Raw genomic sequence first — 19,172 nt, forward strand, 5'->3', positions numbered from 1 at the left:
AAATATCCCAGCACGTCTTGCAGCTACAGAGCGCATGGACGGTTGGGATTCTAGTTCCTCGTCTCCAATTATGATATATAACAATTATGATATATAGGAGCTAGATAACAGCACGTCTTGCAGCTACAGAGCGCATGGACAACAAGAAATCTAGCCCCTATTTACATTTTTTAAATTTTTATTTGACAATGGAGTTTAGGGTTTAAGTGATATTTATAAAAACAAAATAAAAAGCAAATTTATAAAAATTTAAATTAGATTACGACAAGTCTCGCAGCTACTGAGCGCATGGACGGTTGAAATTCTAGACCCCATTTACTAAATTTAGATATTTGATAGTTGATAAATTTACATAATATGATAGTTAACATCACAAAAAGTCTTGCAGCTACAAAACGCATCGACGAATGGAATTTCAACAACATAAGAATGATTTTAAAAAGTTAACAATAAAAAAACACAATAATAATACATTGAGCAAAGAAGTAGTAAGCATGGCAATTAAGTGAACATGTAACAGCACAAAAAATAAAATATAAAAAAGTAAACAAAGATAGCATTCCTTAACTTATTATTAAGGTTAAAAAGATAATAGACGATACTCAAACTCAAACTCGTCCCTGTTTTATTTTGGTGTGCAGTAAACAGGATCTATTGTCTTTTTCCTAGTAAATAACTGTAAAAACACTTAGTTCACATTTGGCTGTTCCCTGGGAGATGATAGTTGTTGAGCATCTGTGTGCGTAGTGTAGAGTGTAGGTACCAAGGAATCTATCCGCTTCTCGTTCATTTTGTTTGTTATTATTATAAGCATTTTTCCCGCTTAAAAAGTAATGGATAATATATCCATATAATACAATACATCACAAAGTTACGTCGTTTGAGTTGATTTCATGGATGAGAGTTGTTATATTATTATTAAGGTTAACAAGATGATAGACGCTACTCGAACTCGAAGGGTCCCTGTTTTAATTAGGTATGCAGTTTACAGGATCTATTGTCCTTTTCCTAGTAAATAACTGTAAAAACATTTGGTTCACATTTGGCTGTTCCCTCGTAGATGATAATAGATGCGCATCTGTGTGCGTGGTGTGGGTACCAAGATATATTTAATGTATATTGGTCACTGGATAAGCCCAACCTCCAGCCTATCTTTCTCAAAAATCGATGTTGAACTGATTCAATATTCTTGATAAATGCGGGAGACGTAAATAAATATTTGATCAGACACTCCCGGACGCGCCTATACCATATTTCATTATCAGCTGCAGCAAAATTTTTCGAGATTATACACTCCACACGGATTTAGACAGACTAGATCTCCTGCAACAAATCTCCTGAATACAGCAGAACCTCGTTTTCCCGCTGTTTGCACCAAAATGTTCAGTACCCATTTTTCTTCATACATTCTCATACAAATATTCCCCCAAATTAACGTTATTTACATTTTTCATCACCCCGGTTTTACGCTCAAAAATTTTCGGAATTCATTTGATGTGTCAAAAAATCCAAAATTATGTCGTAATAATGATGCCGCGGCCCGCGCGCCACCGCGAGTGCCACGCGAATGAAGAATAAAAACAGGTAAACAACTAATAAAGGATAAACTATTGTCTTAACCTAAATTCAAAGCAAGTTCAGTGTAATTGACCTTTTTGTTTAAGTGTCTTCCTTTAGGGTTAGTCTGAGTTTTCATTTGAACAAAAACGTCATATTGACTTGTACAAATCATGATACGCAGTTGACAAACGTTTAGAAACAATGAAGTTTTAATATCATTAAATTGCGATGTTTAAAACATATCAATAGAAATATTTAAAGCTATAAAAAGATGGTTTAAAAAGTTGTCATAAAAGTGGAAGCAATTTTGCCGCGATCTATTTGACAGTTGTTTTTAGTGATGCTATAGAAAAAAAAGTTATACCGTATAAATAAAATTTCCCAAGATTTAGAGGAAAAATTATTGTATGTTACTTTATGAATCTTGAAGGAAATCGGATGTTTTGTTCTATGAAATGACAGTATTTTGCATTTTTTAATATTTGGTTATAATCTAACAATGTTTGAGTTTGTCCAAATGCTTGCAGACTGGCTGGATTTCCTCCCTAGGGAGTTATTCATATTTAAATTTCATTCAGCAGAGAGGGAAAATATTTTTGAGAAGGGAATACGGAAGTCTAGGCATTTACAGGGCTTATGACCTGTCATTGGCTGGTTTGAGAGGCCACTTTACGCACTGTGTAACACTCACCATTGTGCCTATGTTTAAAGCTTCAGCTCTTTTACTTCACAAAAGTCAACAGATGGAAGAGTTGAGGAAATGTGGATGTTCAAACATGGGCAGAATGGTGAATGCTACACAGTGTGTAAAGTGGCCACTTAAACCAGCCAATGACAGGTCATTAGCCCTGTAAATGCCCAGACTTCCATATTCCCTTCTCAAAAATGTTTTCCCTCTCTGTTGAAATAAATTTAAATGTGCCATGTCTCTCTCGGTCTTCCTCGTTTTCTGCATCCATCAGATCCTTTTGGCCGTTCTTTCGCTGTCCATTAGCTCCACATGTCCGAACCGACGCAGCACCCCTTTCTTGATTCTGTCGATAATGCGTGTCTCAGCCTTACATAATTCACGGATCTCGACATTTGTGCACCTGTCATACATCGTTTTACCACACATTCGCCTGAGGAATTTCGCCGAATTTCGACGGCATTTAACCTACTTTCATTATTATTTTTTCAATTCCTTTCTTCGCTCCAGAACTCCATTGTGAACAGCTAGTTTTGCCTCCTGCGATAAACATTTGTTTGCCAAGGTAGATTTCAGTGCACCGTTAACCCTGTTCCTGGCACTCACCCTCCTTTCCATCCCCAGTAAACATACTTCCCAGATACACAAATTCCTGTATCTGTACCTGATTCAGAATATCTCTGTTCACCCTGATCTCACATTTATAGCCCTTAAAATATAGCTTGATTAGAATGACAGTTGTCACCAAAAGTGAGGACATAACTTTGTAGTAACATCTAAAGAGTGATTTATATTGACACACGAAAAATCATTTGTATCTGGCGAGTTAATTTATTTTTTTAATACAATGCTTGACATATAAATCAACATAATTATATAAAATCAGCTTTAAAACTAAAATAAACCTAATTATCAAGGACGTTCTTACAAGGTTACATCATTTTGCAAAAACGTTAGAGATGGGACAAATTGATTGAATCAAAAAATCATTCATTTGACGTTGTTCATGAAAAAAGTATAAATGTCTTATTTTTTGGTGAATAATTGTCTTAAGCACACTATAATAAGCTTGTTTTTGCGTTTTTGCATCAATTTTCGGAAACTGAGTGTCATGTTTGCATGAAAAACTGATAAAATGGATTTGGTCGGTACATGGTCAGTGCTCAGTACTTCCCCACCACTAGTCACATTAGTTTGGCAGCTGTCATCATTTAATCAAGCTATATTTTAAGGACTATAGTTGTAATTACATCCCTTTCAAAAACCATCACTTTGGATTTATCGATATTCGTTATTTTTAAATACCTGTACTTCAAAATATGTCGTCTTTTGCGTTTCTTGAGGATTTTTTAGCACAGTCTTTTCGGAGTCAACGAGGCTCAGCTCCTCGAAATCCTTCAACACATTCGCGGACTGCTTTTCGTTTCCCGACTGTCGCTCTGGACCTGCGGTCTCCCCCGCGGTTCTCCCTCGCCGGCAGTCCGGTCCGGAAGGACCTCCCCAAGACGCCGGTGACTCGGCCCCGGCTGACGCCGAGGATCGTCGTGAACGCCGACTTGCACACCTGCACCGGCTCGTCGGCGCTCAGCTTCGCGACAAAGTACCGCACGGCCATCGCCTTCCGCGGGCGGGCGCCGCTCTGCGGCCGGCGGCGGGCGCACCGCTGCGGGTCGCAGTGCTCGAGAATGAAGTTGTCCTGGCGGATCTTGTCGTTTTGTTCGTGAAACGACGCGCGCATCTGCGTCACGTCGTCCGCTGACAGAGTTCCGCATTTAAAGGATTTGGAATTGTGGGCGCACGGCAAAGAGGTCGGTTTGTATCTAAAATAGTAAATATGTAATATCTAAATTTCTTTGATAACAAGTTGTCTTCTTTCAAAGGATCACTGAATCAAATTCAATTATAAACACCTCTCTCCCACCGAGTCTACTATATACCATTGTGTCTTTCTACTTCCCTTTACAATAATTTTCTTTATAAATGTGTCCTTAAGAATGTCCATTGGGCAGTGGCGAATGGTGATTTTATTTACAGGTAAGCTATAAAAAAAATATCATATATTTGTACCTACATAGGAGGTACATAATATAATGCAAGTAATATATACTACAAATTGATATTTTTCTGGGGTTCTGTGTGATACAACAACTCTCATCCATGAAATAAACTCAAACGACGTAACTTTGTGATGTATTATATTATATGGATATATAATCCATTACTTTTTAAGCGGGAAAAATGCTTATAATAATAACAAACAAAATGAACGAGAAGCGGATAGATTCCTTGGTACCTACACTCTACACTACGCACACAGATGCTCAACAACTATCATCTCCCAGGGAACAGCCAAATGTGAACTAAGTGTTTTTACAGTTATTTACTAGGAAAAAGACAATAGATCCTGTTTACTGCACACCAAAATAAAACAGGGACGAGTTTGAGTTTGAGTATCGTCTATTATCTTGTTAACCTTAATAATAAGTTAAGGAATGCTATCTTTGTTTAGTTTTTTTATATTTTACTTTTTGTGCTGTTACACATTCACTTAATTGCCATGCTTACTACTTCTTTGCTCAATGTATTATTACTGCGTTTTTTAAAATCCTTCTTATGTTGTTGGCTATCATATTATGTAAATGTTATCAACTATCAAATATCTAAATTTAGTAAATGGGGTCTAAAATTTCAACCGTCCGTGCGCCCAGTAGCTGCGAGACTTGTTGCTATCTAACTTCTAATTTTATAAATTCGCTTTTATTTCGTTTTTAAAATATCATTTAAACTCTAAACTTCATTGTTAAATAAAAATTTTAAATATAAAAATGTAAATAGGGGCCAGATTTCTTATTGTCCATGCGCTCTGTAGCTGCAAGACGTTCTGTTATCTAGCTCATATATATCATAATTGGAGACGAGGAACTAGAATCCCAACCGTCCATGCGCTCTGTAGCTGCAAGACGTGTTGGGATATTTATTGTACAGCCCCCTTGATGTTTCACAAAAATGGCGCTATATAAATTATCCAAACATTATTATTATTACTCCTAAACGGCTTAACCGATTTACGTGCGGTCTTCAGAGAAATATAGATCTTTGCGCTGTGCGGGTTCGTAGATATTAAAATCTTCAATCGAATATGTAAAAAAAAAAGGTAAGGAGCATAAATGCTTTATTCCTCGATCTACCGGAGTTGCATTCGAGGAGAATGCATTTGCAAAAAAATAGAAAATTTTTGTGTACATGTGAATATTTAAAATATTTGGAGTAGGATGAAATATCTCAAAAACGCACGCAAAAATAAGTAAAAAATGTTAAAAATAGTATTCATTTTAAAATCGTAAATAATGACGTCACTCCTTATATCTACGTGTAGTATTTCCGGAGAAACAAAAAAGGGGCCATATGGAAGTCTAGACATTTACCGGCCTTGTGACCATCCAAAAATTACACATTATCCGAACGGGGTACCAAACGACCCCAGTGTCTACTTGTGTATGGCGTCGGGAGAATAAAACGTTGCAAGTGTTTATGGCCGTGCAATAATTTATTTATGTTTTCGCTTACACATATTTTACTCATTCGTGCATTTTATTATTTTTTGTTAGTTTGCCGAATGCATATGTACATAAAGTGAAATTGACCCTTGTATTATTTTTAAAAAAATATATTTTTATGAACGGGGTACCAAACGACCCCAGTGCCAACTTGCGTATGGCGTCGGGAGAATAAAACGTTGCAAGTGTTTATGGCCGTGCAATAATTTATTTATGTTTTCGCTTACCCATATTTTACTCATTCGTGCATTTTATTATTTTTTGTTAGTTTGCCGAATGCATATGTACATAAAGTGAAATTGACCCTTGTATTATTTTTAAAAAATAATATTTTTATGAACGGGGTACCAAACGACCCCAGTGCCAACTTGCGTATGGCGTCGGGAGAATAAAACGTTGCAAGTGTTTATGGCCGTGCAATAATTTATTTATGTTTTCGCTTACACATATTTTACTCATTCGAGCATTTTATTAATTTTGGTTAGTTTGCCGAATGCATATGTACATAAAGTGAAATTGACCCTTGTATTATTTTCAAAAATAATATTTTGATGAACGGGGTACCAAACGACCCCAGTGCCTACTTGTGTATGGCGTCGGGAGAATAAAACGTTGCAAGCGTTTATGACGGTGCATTAATTTATTCATGTTTTCGCGTACCCATATTTTACTCATTCGTGCATTTTATCAATTTTTGTTAGTTTGCCTAAAGGAATAGGTACATAAAGTGAAATTGACCATCGTATTTTTTAAAAAAACATATATTTTGATGAACGGGGTACCAAACGACCCCAGTGCCTACTTGTGTATGGCGTCGGGAGAATAAAACGTTGCAAGTGTTTATGACCGTGCAATAATTTATTCATGTTTTCGCAAACCCATATTTTACTCATTCGTGCATTTTATCAATTTTTGTTAGTTTGCCGAATACATATGTACATAAAGTGAAATTGACCATTGTATTATTTTTAAAAAATTTTTTTTGATGAACGGGGTACCAAACGACCCCAGTGCCTACTTGTGTCCATATGAGAGGCGAATTCGTTTCCTAGTCTGTGTATGCGCGGTATTGGTGAGTGACAAATATAGTTGGTTCGAGAAGGGTGACAATAATATAGACTATTTTGTCTAGTTCTACAATATGTTAATATTAATTTAGTAAAAAGGGGGCCATATAGCAGTGGCGAATGGCGATTTAATTTACAGGTAAGCTATAAAAAAATATAATAAATTTTTATCTACATAGAAGGTACATAATATAATGTAAGTAAAATATATTATAAACCAATATTTTTTCGTGGTTCTGTGTGATACAACAACTCTCATCCATGGAATCAACCCAAACGATGTAACTTCGTGATATATTATATTATATCGATATATTATCCATTACTTTAATATATAATTCATTAAAAAATAAATAAAAAATACCACTATGAATTCAGTAGATATTAGGTATTCAATTGAAACATCAACTGGCTGCATCGTTCTAGTAATTAATAGTGCTAAAAACAGCCGCGTCGAGCGCTATATGTCCCGCAATATGACGCATGAAAGTAATTATGGTCTTATGTCAAAAGTACCGTCTCAGAGAAAAATAGTCCTTAAGAAACAATGTTTGAAATACTGTTTTCCAAATCAAGAATCTTCAAATAATTTGTGTAATCTGCAAGTTTAATCTAGGAGAAAAAACCCCCACTGGGGTTAATACATTCAAAATATAATATACTTGTTTGTATGAAAAAATAAGCTGGAATAATTGGCTAGTTTCTTGGCTCACCGCAGACGCTGGGCGCGCTTTATTATAATTTATATTAATAAATGTTAATTATTTATTTGTTTTTCTGTAAATAAAGTTACAATACAACATTATTATTATGGTAAGCTGCGCATAATCGCTTCTATAAACGGTTCGCCCTGGTACACACCCAGTTCCAAGCTGGGCAATTACATACACCGATGCGCATACACATACATACATTTCATATAATGCAAAACTTCATGATTGCCATTTGTATATATATTTTATTTTCAACATCCAGTAAGCGTCTCCGATCCACGGCATGCATCAACCTTCCTGACTCCCACAACCAATGCCATGAAAGAGCGAGGTCAGCACCGTCCGCAACTTGACAACACTCGCGCTTTTCCGCGATTCTGGCAAAAAGTTATGCACCTTCTTGCCGACGCAGTGTTGTCTCGATGCCAGAACAGTGTTGACCCCTCCACTAAGTCTCAGATCCCTATTGGAGTATCTTGTATTATGGTTGTGGTTGACGCTTGGTTAAATGTCTCTATTTATGTGTGTAACCACTGCCGTTCTCAATACAAAAGTCTACGAGGTATGCAAGAAAAAGCGATTTGCTTATGAATGTTGATAAATCCAAAGTGATGGTTTTTGAAAGGGATGAAAATATAACTAAATGCGAGATCAGCGTGAACGGAGATATTCTGAATCAGAAGAATTTGTGTATCTGGGAAGTATGTTTACTAGGGATGGAAAGGAGGGTGAGTGCCGGGAACAGGGTGAACGGTGCACTGAAATCTACTTTGGCAAACAAATGTTTATCGCAGGAGGCTAAACTAGCAGTTCAAAACAAAGTTCTAGTTCCAACTCTAATGTATGGGAGCGAAGTATGGAAATGGAAAAATAATGATGAAAGTAGGTTGAATGCTGTCGAAATGCGATCCCTCAGGCGAATGTGTGGTAAAACGATGTATGATAGGTGCACAAATGTCGAGATCCATGAAGTGAGACACGTATTATTGACAGAATCAAGAAAGGGGTGCTGCGTCGGTTTGGACATGAAGAGCGAATGGACAGCGAAAGAACGACTAAAGGGATCTACGATGCAAATGTTGATGGATGCAGAAAACGAGGAAGACCGAGAAAGACATGGCACGATCGAGTCCATCAAATACTCGAAGATGGACATGTCAAAAGTAGGAATAATCGGCGTGCGTGCATAAGAAGATGTATGAATGTAGAGGAAGCGAGGTCTGTATGCCAAGATAGAGTGTTATGGCGTTCTGTCCTCTCTGCCTACCCCTACGGAGGAACGGCGTGATGGTTCGTTGTTGTTGTTGTTGTTGGATAATATTCAGTACTCTGAATTCTTTCAAGAGCAGGTCATTTAGTTAGTTAGTCTACTATTTAGATCTGTGATTCAGCAAGTCCTTTCTATGGGTCAAGAACAACATGGACGGGCAAGAGTTCAGCTCAGACGAGAGATGCTAGTAATCGTATTTGTCTTCAACTGATAGTTGAGGAACAAGCCGTAAGAAGAAAACAGCTTGGCTCAGAAACATCGGAGAATCGACCGGGATTAGATTAGGCCTAGAGTGAGAGGGGGCCCTTACTTGTAGAGGTCGACCTGCCCCGCGTGCCGCCTCATGTGCGCCTTGAGCGAGCCCGTGGCCTTGAACAGCCGCCCGGGGCAGATGGGGCAGGCCTCCACGGCCGTCGTGTGGCTGGCCGTGTGGCAGGCGAGCTGCGTGCGCGTCGCGAACCAGCGGCCGCACTGCTCGCAGATGTGGTTGGGGAAGTGGACGGGCATGTGCATCTGCAGGCCCTTGTGCACGGCGAACGTCTCTGCGCAAATTCTGTCGACAAACAGACGTGTGATTGAGATATTACTATTCAATTTGGAGCGGGAGGGAGCTATCATTATTATAAGGAATTGTATTTACCATCGTTAGAAAGGATTGCATAATTGCAAATTGCAGAGCCATCTGCAGGCGATTACTAGTAATTAATTTAACTCGGATAGAGTCTTAGCTACATAAATTAAGTAATTTGCTTTAATACTTAACCTCAATATCAAATACATAGATGGCGCTCCAAACGCGCTAGCGAAAGCTTTCCCTGTTTCATGACATATATACTAAAACCAAAAATGTCACCGATATGGATATTCGCTAATAAGCGGAATGGGGAATGTTGTAGAATTCTACATAAAAGTGGCCACTTGAACCCAACCTATGACAGGTCATAAGCCCTGTAAATGCTCGAATATCCATAATCTTGAAACAAAAATTCTACCCATTTCTGTAGTGATATAAATAATAGGATTGCATAAGTCCGTCAAATAAATAAATATACAAATATTTAATAACATTTAGTAAAAATACATTTTTTATGAAAAATGTAGTGTACTGACTTGCATTGGAGATCAGTCTTGTCCAGTTTATAAGGCAGTTCCTCTCTGGCCCTGTTTTTCCTCGACGTCCGCTTCTTCCCACTCTGGTTTTCCTGCATCAGCTTCTTCTTGTGGTCTCTGCAAAGCGTTTTATTCATTTTATTTTATTTCATTAACATAAACGGCAAATCTGCCTTTTACAAAAATTTAAAATACTAACATATTATTTATTTTTTAAAAATAATATTTTTTTACACAATATTATTTTTGGTATGTGTATATATATTTACATATTTATACACACACAATTCTGGGTTTTATCCCAAGGGGGAGTAGGTATATTTTTATTTATATCACTTAACCTCAATATCAAATACATAGATAACGCTCCAAACGCGCTAGCGAAAGCTTTCATTGTTTCATGACACATATACAAAAACCAAAAATGTCACCGATATGGATATTCGCTAATAAGCGGAATGGGGAATGTTGTAGAGTACCTACATAAAAGTGGCCACTTGAACCCAACCTATGACAGGTCATAAGCCCTGTAAACGCTCGAATATCCATAATCTTGAAACAAAAATTCTACCCATCTCTGTAGTGATATAAATTAAAATAATATTTTTTTGCTTAATATTTTTTTTTATTTTTTAAAAACCTAAATTTCCTTATACCCAAGATTTATAAAAAAAAAAACTCAACAAAAAAATTATACAAGATTTATATTTAAAAAATTAACCTACAAATTATACAGCATATTCAGTAGAAAGTTTCAACAATTCAAGAATATACGCTAAAATCAACAAATGGAAGAATTTAAGAAATTTGGATGTTCAAACATAGGCAAAATTGTGAATGTTACACAGTGTGTAAAGTGGCCACTTAAACCAGCCAATGACAGGTCATAAGCCCTGGAAATGACTTATTCCCTTATTTAAGGTATTCTCCATCCCCGTTGTAGTTTGTTAATCTTAACGACTCCCGGGGGGTGTTTGTATTTATAATTCTTCTGTACGTGTGATGTCACTGAACTCCTAAACGGCTTAACCGATTTACGTGCGGTTTTCAGCGAAATGTAGATCTTTGCGCTACGCATGTTCATAGATATTAAAATATTTAATTGAATCTGTATAAAAAAAAAACTAGAGCATAAATCTTTTTTTCATCAACCTACCGGGGTGGCATTCGACGAGAATGCACATACAAAAAAAATGGAAGAATGCTGTTTTTTTTTGTTGCAAAAAAGTTTGTTGACTAACAACATTCGCCCAATCAGATTCTTTCCTTACATTCCTAATAATTTCTTACGATTTATTTCTTTATACTGAATTTTCGGTAATACTAAAATAATTATATTAACTTCACATTCATTAATAAAATGCACCCCTGTTGGTGAGAAGAGCCGAGTTTGACTTTTGCAAAAATAATTATATATTTGGCAACGAATCATTTTATGTTTTGGAATTCAACCATAAACAAGTACCTAGGTACCTAATTAAATGAAATATTTGAATATTCATAATTTTTAGTTTGTTAGTGCCTATTTACCAATGAAAAGTCTAAGGGCCGGTTGCATCAAAGTTGGTATAAATTTAGTTTAAAGTTAAATATTTAAACTTGGTTAAGGGTCAAAATCTGGTAACTGAATAATTCCGTTGCATCGACATTATTTTAGTTAAGTTAAAGTTACGAATGTTGCCACTGTAAAGGTTCAAGTTTCACCCTAAAAATTGTTGGGATTTTTGCGCAAGCACGTACTTGTTTATTTACATGTGGCAATACACATGCCCCGCGACGCGTCTTCGGGCACAAACGTTTAAATTTCGTTCCAATTTTCAGTGTGTGCGAAAGGGCGAAGCAACACTGCGCATTCGGAGAAGAAAAGAACAAAAGGGACATCGTCCTTTTTGAACTAGATAAAAAATTAAAAGAGCAAAAGCTAAAACAAAATGAAGAACTTTTTACTCTAGAAACAGAGCAAAAGAATGACATTTTTCGGGCAACTATGGCAGCCTCAAATGCCCAGAAAGAGTTAGCTGAGCTCAATCTAGCTCTATTTAAAAATAAATAAACAGCATTTCAATACAGTGATGATTAAGATTTATTTTACACCACGCCGCTGATGATCAAGTCCCGTGTTTTGAAAAATATCAACAATTAAAAATTCAAATAATTATTAGTTCTTCACTTTTTTGACATTCGAAATCTTGCGATAAAGTCGGACTCTTCCCACAAAAAATGGTCCGTTCGTGGTTTGAACAGTTTTTTTTCGGTTTAGAATATACTCGATGATAAATTCGTCATCGGAAGACGTAAAATCAGATAAAATTGTCATTTTGTGCAACTTTCACAGATCGATCGATGGATTTCAACACTCAGGACGCTTTTTTGACAGATGGCAGATCGCAATTAACTTTAAACTTAACTTTGAACGGTCCCCTGGCGGCCGGTCAAATAAAAGTAACTTTTTTGTTAATATTTAGTTAACTTTTTTTGATGCAACGCATTTTGACATAAAAGTAACTTTTATTTGACTTTGGCCCTGACTTTAACTTAACTTTTGTCGATGCAACCGGCCCTTAGACAATGTGCAATGGCGATTATATTTTTTAAATCTTCCTCTGGTATAACGAGCAAATGACCAAGTTCCACTGTATATTGTGAATAAAATAAATAAATAAAAAAAATTAAATGTGCATGCACTCACTCGCGTTTCATTTTCTCCGGCTCAGCTTTGACGACGGTCATGTTGATCAGTGGCTTGTCCTCCTCCAGCCACTCCTCGGCTGGCTCCGGACTGTCGTCGAGAAAGTCGTCCGCGATGACCGGCTTCTCGTCTGCTGAAACGACTCATTCATTGATCGATGCGAAGCAATTTGTGATCCCCCGACAGACCACAGGCAAAGATGGCGAAAGATGTTTCGAGTAATTCTTCGAATTTAAATCCAGTATGTCTAAATGTTTGCAGACAGGCTGGATTTAAATTCGTCGCAACAGAGAGCGAAAACATTTTTGAGAAGGGAATGTGGAAAACATACGCAGAATGGTGAATGTTACACAGTGTGTAAAGTGGCCACTTAAACCAGCCAATGACAGATCATAAGCCCTGTAGACTGTGTAACACCAAGTCGTTGGAACAATAGGCATAATCCCCCGGTCTACACATGTGCGTTTCCAGAAATTATCAAGCAGCCAGGGGGCCACATGGCGAGGGTATCTACCTACTGTCTACAAAAGGTTCTCTTCGGACATCTATCTCCCCTTGTTGACCATGGAGTTGAAACAGTGCTTTATTTATTTAGTTTTTTATTGCTTAGTTCTTGGCATGAACACTTGACAAACTTACTACTATGCTCTTTTTTTTGTAAATTTATTGATATCATTCTAACTTTGCTGGAATTCCACTCGTCCATTCGCTTTGTAGCTGCACGATGATTGGTTATTTAGCTTTCATATATCAACTTTAAAATACCTAAATTTTGTAAATGGGGTCTAGAATTCCAATCGTCTATGCGCTTAGTAGCTGCAAGACGTGTTGTAATCTTACTCCTTTTTACTATTCATATTATCATTTATTTATTTTTTAGTATCATTAATACACTAAATTTATTTGTCAACTTTTAAAATGTGTAAATGGAGGCTGAATTTCTAACTGTCTATGCGCTCTGTAGCTGCAAGACGTCCTGTAATCTAGCTCCTATCTGTTATATTTTTTTATTGATCTTAATTGAAAACGAGGTACTAGAATCCCAACCGTCCATGCGCTCTGTAGCTGCAAGACGTACTGGGATATTTATTAATTGTGCAGCGCCCTTGAGGTGATTTTCACAAAAATGGCGCTATATAAATTATCTTATATATACAGCTACAAAACGCATCGACGAACGGAATTTCAACAATATAAGAATGATTTTAAAAAGTTAACAATAAAAAATTATAAAAAAAACGCAATAATAATACATTGAGCAAAGAAGTAGTAAGCATGGCAATTAAGTGAACATGTAACAGCACAAAAAGTAAAATATAAAAAACTAGACAAAGATAGCATTCCTTAACTTATTATTAAGGTTAACAAGATAATAGACGATACTCAAACTCAAACTCGTCACTGTTTTATTTTGGTGTGCAGTTTACAGGATCTTTTGTAATTACTATTATTTATTCATTTTTTTTTCACACTGTGAACAATAATTAAAAATAATGTGACCTCACTGGGGCCACCCGTGCCAAGGCCACTTAACATGTCAACTATGACAGGTCACAAGCCCTGTAAATGCGTAGACTTCCATATTCCCTTCTCAAAAACGTTTTCTCTCTCTGTTGTAACAAATTTAGATCTGGAGGAAACTTGGCGAGTCTGCGAGCATTTGGACACGCTCAGAACACGATTAATAATAATAAGAATGATAATTATTACGGATAACTTATATAGCGCCATTTTCGTAATATAATACCTCAAGGGCGCTTTACAAAGTGATTATATAAAGATATTAATTTAATTTTAACTTTTTAATTTAAAAAAAATAATGTACTTTGTTACCACATGCTAAGAATTTATTTAAATGATTTAGAGAACAAGTGGGTTTTAAGTTTCTTCCTAAACATCACTTCACTCTCACAGTTTCGGACCTCTGCTGGGAGAGCATTCCATGCCGTAGGGCCTGCGACCGCAAAAGCACGTTCGCCGAATTTAGTGCGTTGTTTGCGTAGAGGTATAATAACTTTTCCGTAGACGTAGCTGATCTAAGCGTGAGACGTCCGTCAGCTAGTTCATCTGGAATGCAGAGGTCGAATGAAATGAAATGAATAAACGCACCGAGTAGACTCTTGAACGTGTTCCTCGTGACTTCGATCTGCGTCCTGAAGTTGGCCGCATCGCGTAACCTACTGATGCAGTTCTCGCAGACCAGGTAGATCTTGTCACTACTGTCGTTCTCTTCACCGACCTGGAATGAGGTTCATTTATTCATATATGGATGAAAAGCAAACCTGTACGCACCATAGAATGACATTTGCTACAAAGGGATTTTGAGTATTATTCAATTAAAATCTATAACCTACTTCCACTATCTATTAAAGCAATTAGTAACGAGAAAATGTTTAAAAAGGCTATAAAAAAATGGATAGTGGAGCTAGGTAGAAGTAAAATGGATTGTCTCATTCGCCCATACCAATGCTGAATCAACTGCTCGACAAGTTTATGTTTTAATGTTTTGATCATTTATATAGCGCCAATAAAAAATATCCCAGCACGTCTTGCAGCTACAGAGCGCTTGGACGGTTGGGATTCTAGTTCCTCGTCTCCAATTATGATATATAGGAGCTAGATAACAGCACGTCTTGCAGCTACAGAGCGCATGGACCATAAGGAATCTAGCCCCTATGTACATTTTTGTTTTTAAAAAATTATTTGACAATTTTTTAGAGCTTGGGTGATATTTTCAAAACAAATAAAAAGCATATTTTTTTTAGAAAAAATTAATATTTGCATTCTTGTGAATAATCCAAATATTTCATTTTTAGGGTCATTTTTGGTCACCTAGTAGCGAGTTATTTACAACAACAACAACAACAACAACAACAAACCATCACGCCGTTTCCCGTAGGGGTAGGCAGAGAGGATAGAATGCCATAACACTCTATCTTGGCATACAGACCTCGCTTCCTCTACATTCATACATCTTCTTATGCACGCACGCCGATTATTCCTACTTTTGACATGTCCATCTTCAAGTATTTAATGGAATGTCCATCGTCCAGTTGTAAATAACTTGCTATTAGAAAACGGAATCAAGTTGGGGTAGACTGGGATTCGAGCCACAGACCTTTAGTCCGTGAGTCCGAGACACTAGCCACAGGACCACAACCCGATTGTTATGGTTAAGATTGTTAAAATTATAAGTTACCTTTTATGTAGATACAAATATATAATTTTTTTTATAGCTTACCTGTAAATGAAATCACCATTCGTCACTCACCATTAACATACCAACACGTAGAACTAGACGAAATAGTCGATATTATCGTCACCCTTCTCGAACCAACTATATTTGTCACTCACCAATACTGCGCATACACAGACTAGGAAACGAATGTGCCTCTCATATGGACACAAGTAGGCGCTGGGGTCGTTTGGTACCCCGTTCATCAAAATATTTTTTTAAAAATAATACAAGGGTCAATTTCACTTTATGCACAGAAGCATTCGGCAAACTAACCAAAATTAATAAAATGCACGAATGAGTAAAATATGGGTACGCGAAAACATGAATAAATTATTGCACGGTCATAAACGCTTGCGACGTTTTATTCTCCCGACGCCATACACAAGTAGGCACTGGGGTCGTTTGGTACCCCGTTCATTAAAATATATGTTTTTAAAAATAATACAATGGTCAATTTCACTTTATGTACAGAAGCATTCGGCAAACTAACCAAAATTAATAAAATGCACGAATGAGTAAAATATGGGTACGCGAAAACATGAATAAATTAATGCACGGTCATAAACACTTGCAACGTTTTATTCTCCCGACGCCATACGCAAGTAGGCACTGAGGTCGTTTGGTACCCCGTTCATTAAAATATTTTTTTTTTTAAATAATACAAGGGTCAATTTCACTTTAGGTACATATGCATTCGGCAAACTAACAAAAGTTGATAAAATGCACGTATGAGTAAAATATCGGTACGCGAAAACACGAATAAATTAATGCACGGTCATAAACACTTGCAACGTTTTATTCTCCCGACGCCATACGCAAGTAGGCACTGGGGTCGTTTGGTACCCCGTTCATCAAAATATTATTTTTTAAAATAATACAAGGGTCAATTTCACTTTATGTACATATGCATTCGGCAAACTAACAAAAGTTGATAAAATGCACGTATGAGTAAAATATCGGTACGCGAAAACACGAATAAATTAATGCACGGTCATAAACACTTGCAACGTTTTATTCTCCCGACGCCATACGCAAGTAGGCACTGGGGTCGTTTGGTACCCCGTTCATCAAAAAATATTTTTTTTAAATAATACAAGGGTCAATTTCACTTTATGTACATATGCATTCGGCAAACTAACAAAAATAATAAAATGCACGAATGAGTAAAATATGGGTACGCGAAAACATGAATAAATTAATGCACGGTCATAAACACTTGCCCGACGCCATACGCAAGTAGGCACTGGGGTCGTTTGGTACCCCGTTCTTAAAAATATTATTTTTTTATATAATACAAGGGTTAATTTCACTTTATGTACATATGCATTCGGCAACAGTATGACAAAACGACAGGTCGTAAGCCCTGTAAATGCCTAGACTTTCATACTCTATTCTTAATAATGTTTTACCTCTCTGTTAAGAGTAGTCCAGATTCTTAATTCTACGGGAAAAAATATCAATAATAATAAATACCTGAATGGAAAAACAGTACGATATAAGTTCGCTGTACACTTCGGGTTTTCCTTTGTAATAGTACGACGCGTTCATGTCTTTAAGGTTGTCCTGGGCCAGGCAGGCCCAGCATACCCCGGCATTGTACTCCTCCTTGATCTGGTCCTCGGCGGCCGCGAAACAGTTGTTTTCTTCCTTGAACCCCTGGCCGCCAATCGCGCCGCGGTCGCCCATCGTGCCGAGCTTATCGCGACGGTACTCTGATATTCTCTAGATCACAGAGAATATGGTACGACTCCCGATAATATAATGACAGCCAAATAAAAACGCGTGAAGAACTAATATTATGCAAAACTCAATACATTTTTCCGAGCATTCCGCCCGATGACAGAAAAACCACAGAATGAAAAATGAAAATACGGCGACTTCTTCTTCTTCGTTTAATATGGCATTTTCTCTTCACAACTGAGGTGTTCTAGCCAGTCTCTAATTTTCGTTTATTCAACGATTCAAAGAACCTTTTACAAAAAAAAATATTTTACGGAAATCATTTATTTATTTAACATTTTTGACATAATGTTATTCGTACAATGGCGGGCTTATTGCCAAACGGCAATTTCTACCAACCAACCAATAAAATAATCGTTTTATTTTTATAATTCATGTTACAATACATATCCCAGATAGCAATTTAAACTTGCCTCAAGCTTGTACCAAGTTTGAAGTATCAAGAGTCAAGCTTGACCCAAGTTTGAGATAGCAACCCTGTAAACTTGAGGCAAGTTTAAAGCAAACTTCCTAGTTAAGCTAGGGTTTCCTAGGACAGCGGTGCCCGTGTCTTAACGGCCGTAGTGAACGGTGATGCGGTGGACAGCCTTCGTAGTGGTGACTAGAGAGTGGTTTTATTTTTTAACGGTGCTATCAACATCGTTTTCCTAGGAAACCACTCTCTAGTCACCGTTACGACGGCTGTCCACCTCATCTTCTTTCACTACGGCCGTTAAGATACGGGCGCCGCTCTCCTAGGAAACCCTAGCTTTACCATCCAACAAACTTGCATGATGTTTCTTTTTTTACAAAATAACAAACATCATGCAAGCTTGGATTTATTTAGCAAAAAAAAACAAAAGAAAACACAAAAAACAAAAAAAATGAGGAAAAAAACAAAAAACAATAAGGTTCTTAAAAATATAAGTATGAGATAAAATATCTTGTTATTATTACTCAGTATATTTTTTTTACTATATTCCCAATCAGCAAAAGTGCTGGTATGAGGGGATAGGTATTATATAAAATAACACAATAGTTTAAATAAAGATTCAATAAAAAAACATTACATATCACTCGTCCCACGGGCTGTTAGAACTGTTTTATTTAGGTGTTTTTCAAGTACGTACATGTTTCGTATATTTTTTAGATCATTAGAAAGTGAATTGTAAAAATTGATTGCTGTACACAAAAAACTGTTTCTTTTTCTGTTGGTCCTAGGTTGTTCGCAAATTAAATTATTTGATGCTCTTGTATTTATTTTATGTATGTTGTAGTTAAATTAAATGTAATATTTGATTTTATTTTTTTCTTTTTCATCTTAAATATCATTTTTATTTTTTCTGTGTAGATCAATTCGGGGTTAAGGGTCATAAGGGCGAAACTACAAACACACAGTTTTGAGATAAATGATAAATCAGTTTTCAAAAAATAATACTGTCTTTTAAGGGTAACAAATAAAGAAAATAAAAAATACAGTTAATAGAGCATAAAATGTTTTAGAGACAAAAATATGAAACGACGCTTTCGTCTATATGACCCTAACTTGCGCTTAAATTAG

At 36.6% G+C, this 19,172-nt stretch overlaps 1 protein-coding gene across 2 annotated transcripts; it reads right to left on the reverse strand.

The window, feature by feature from the left end:
* Window positions 1-3,526: 3,526 nt before the first annotated feature.
* LOC148273681 (uncharacterized) lies at window positions 3,527-17,791 on the reverse strand. 2 transcript variants are annotated; one of them, XM_088238351.1, is made up of 6 exons: window positions 17,366-17,722; window positions 14,764-14,893; window positions 12,655-12,787; window positions 9,966-10,082; window positions 9,166-9,408; window positions 3,527-4,068 (listed from the first exon to the last, which is right to left on the reverse strand). In XM_088238351.1, exons 1-6 carry the CDS (start codon window positions 17,576-17,578, stop codon window positions 3,618-3,620), a joined length of 1,287 nt encoding a protein of 428 aa, XP_088094477.1. In that variant the 5' UTR covers window positions 17,579-17,722; the 3' UTR covers window positions 3,527-3,617. The 2 variants fall into 2 exon arrangements, with proteins under 2 accessions (XP_088094477.1, XP_088094478.1); XM_088238352.1 differs by having other exon boundaries at window positions 3,530-4,068; window positions 12,655-12,784; window positions 17,366-17,791.
* Window positions 17,792-19,172: the final 1,381 nt, after the last annotated feature.

Source organism: Micrasema longulum, unplaced genomic scaffold, assembly GCF_059751315.1.
Source record: "Micrasema longulum isolate JH-2025_06_02 unplaced genomic scaffold, ASM5975131v1 h1tg001872l, whole genome shotgun sequence".
In the NCBI taxonomy this organism is placed as follows: Eukaryota; Metazoa; Arthropoda; class Insecta; order Trichoptera; family Brachycentridae; genus Micrasema; species Micrasema longulum.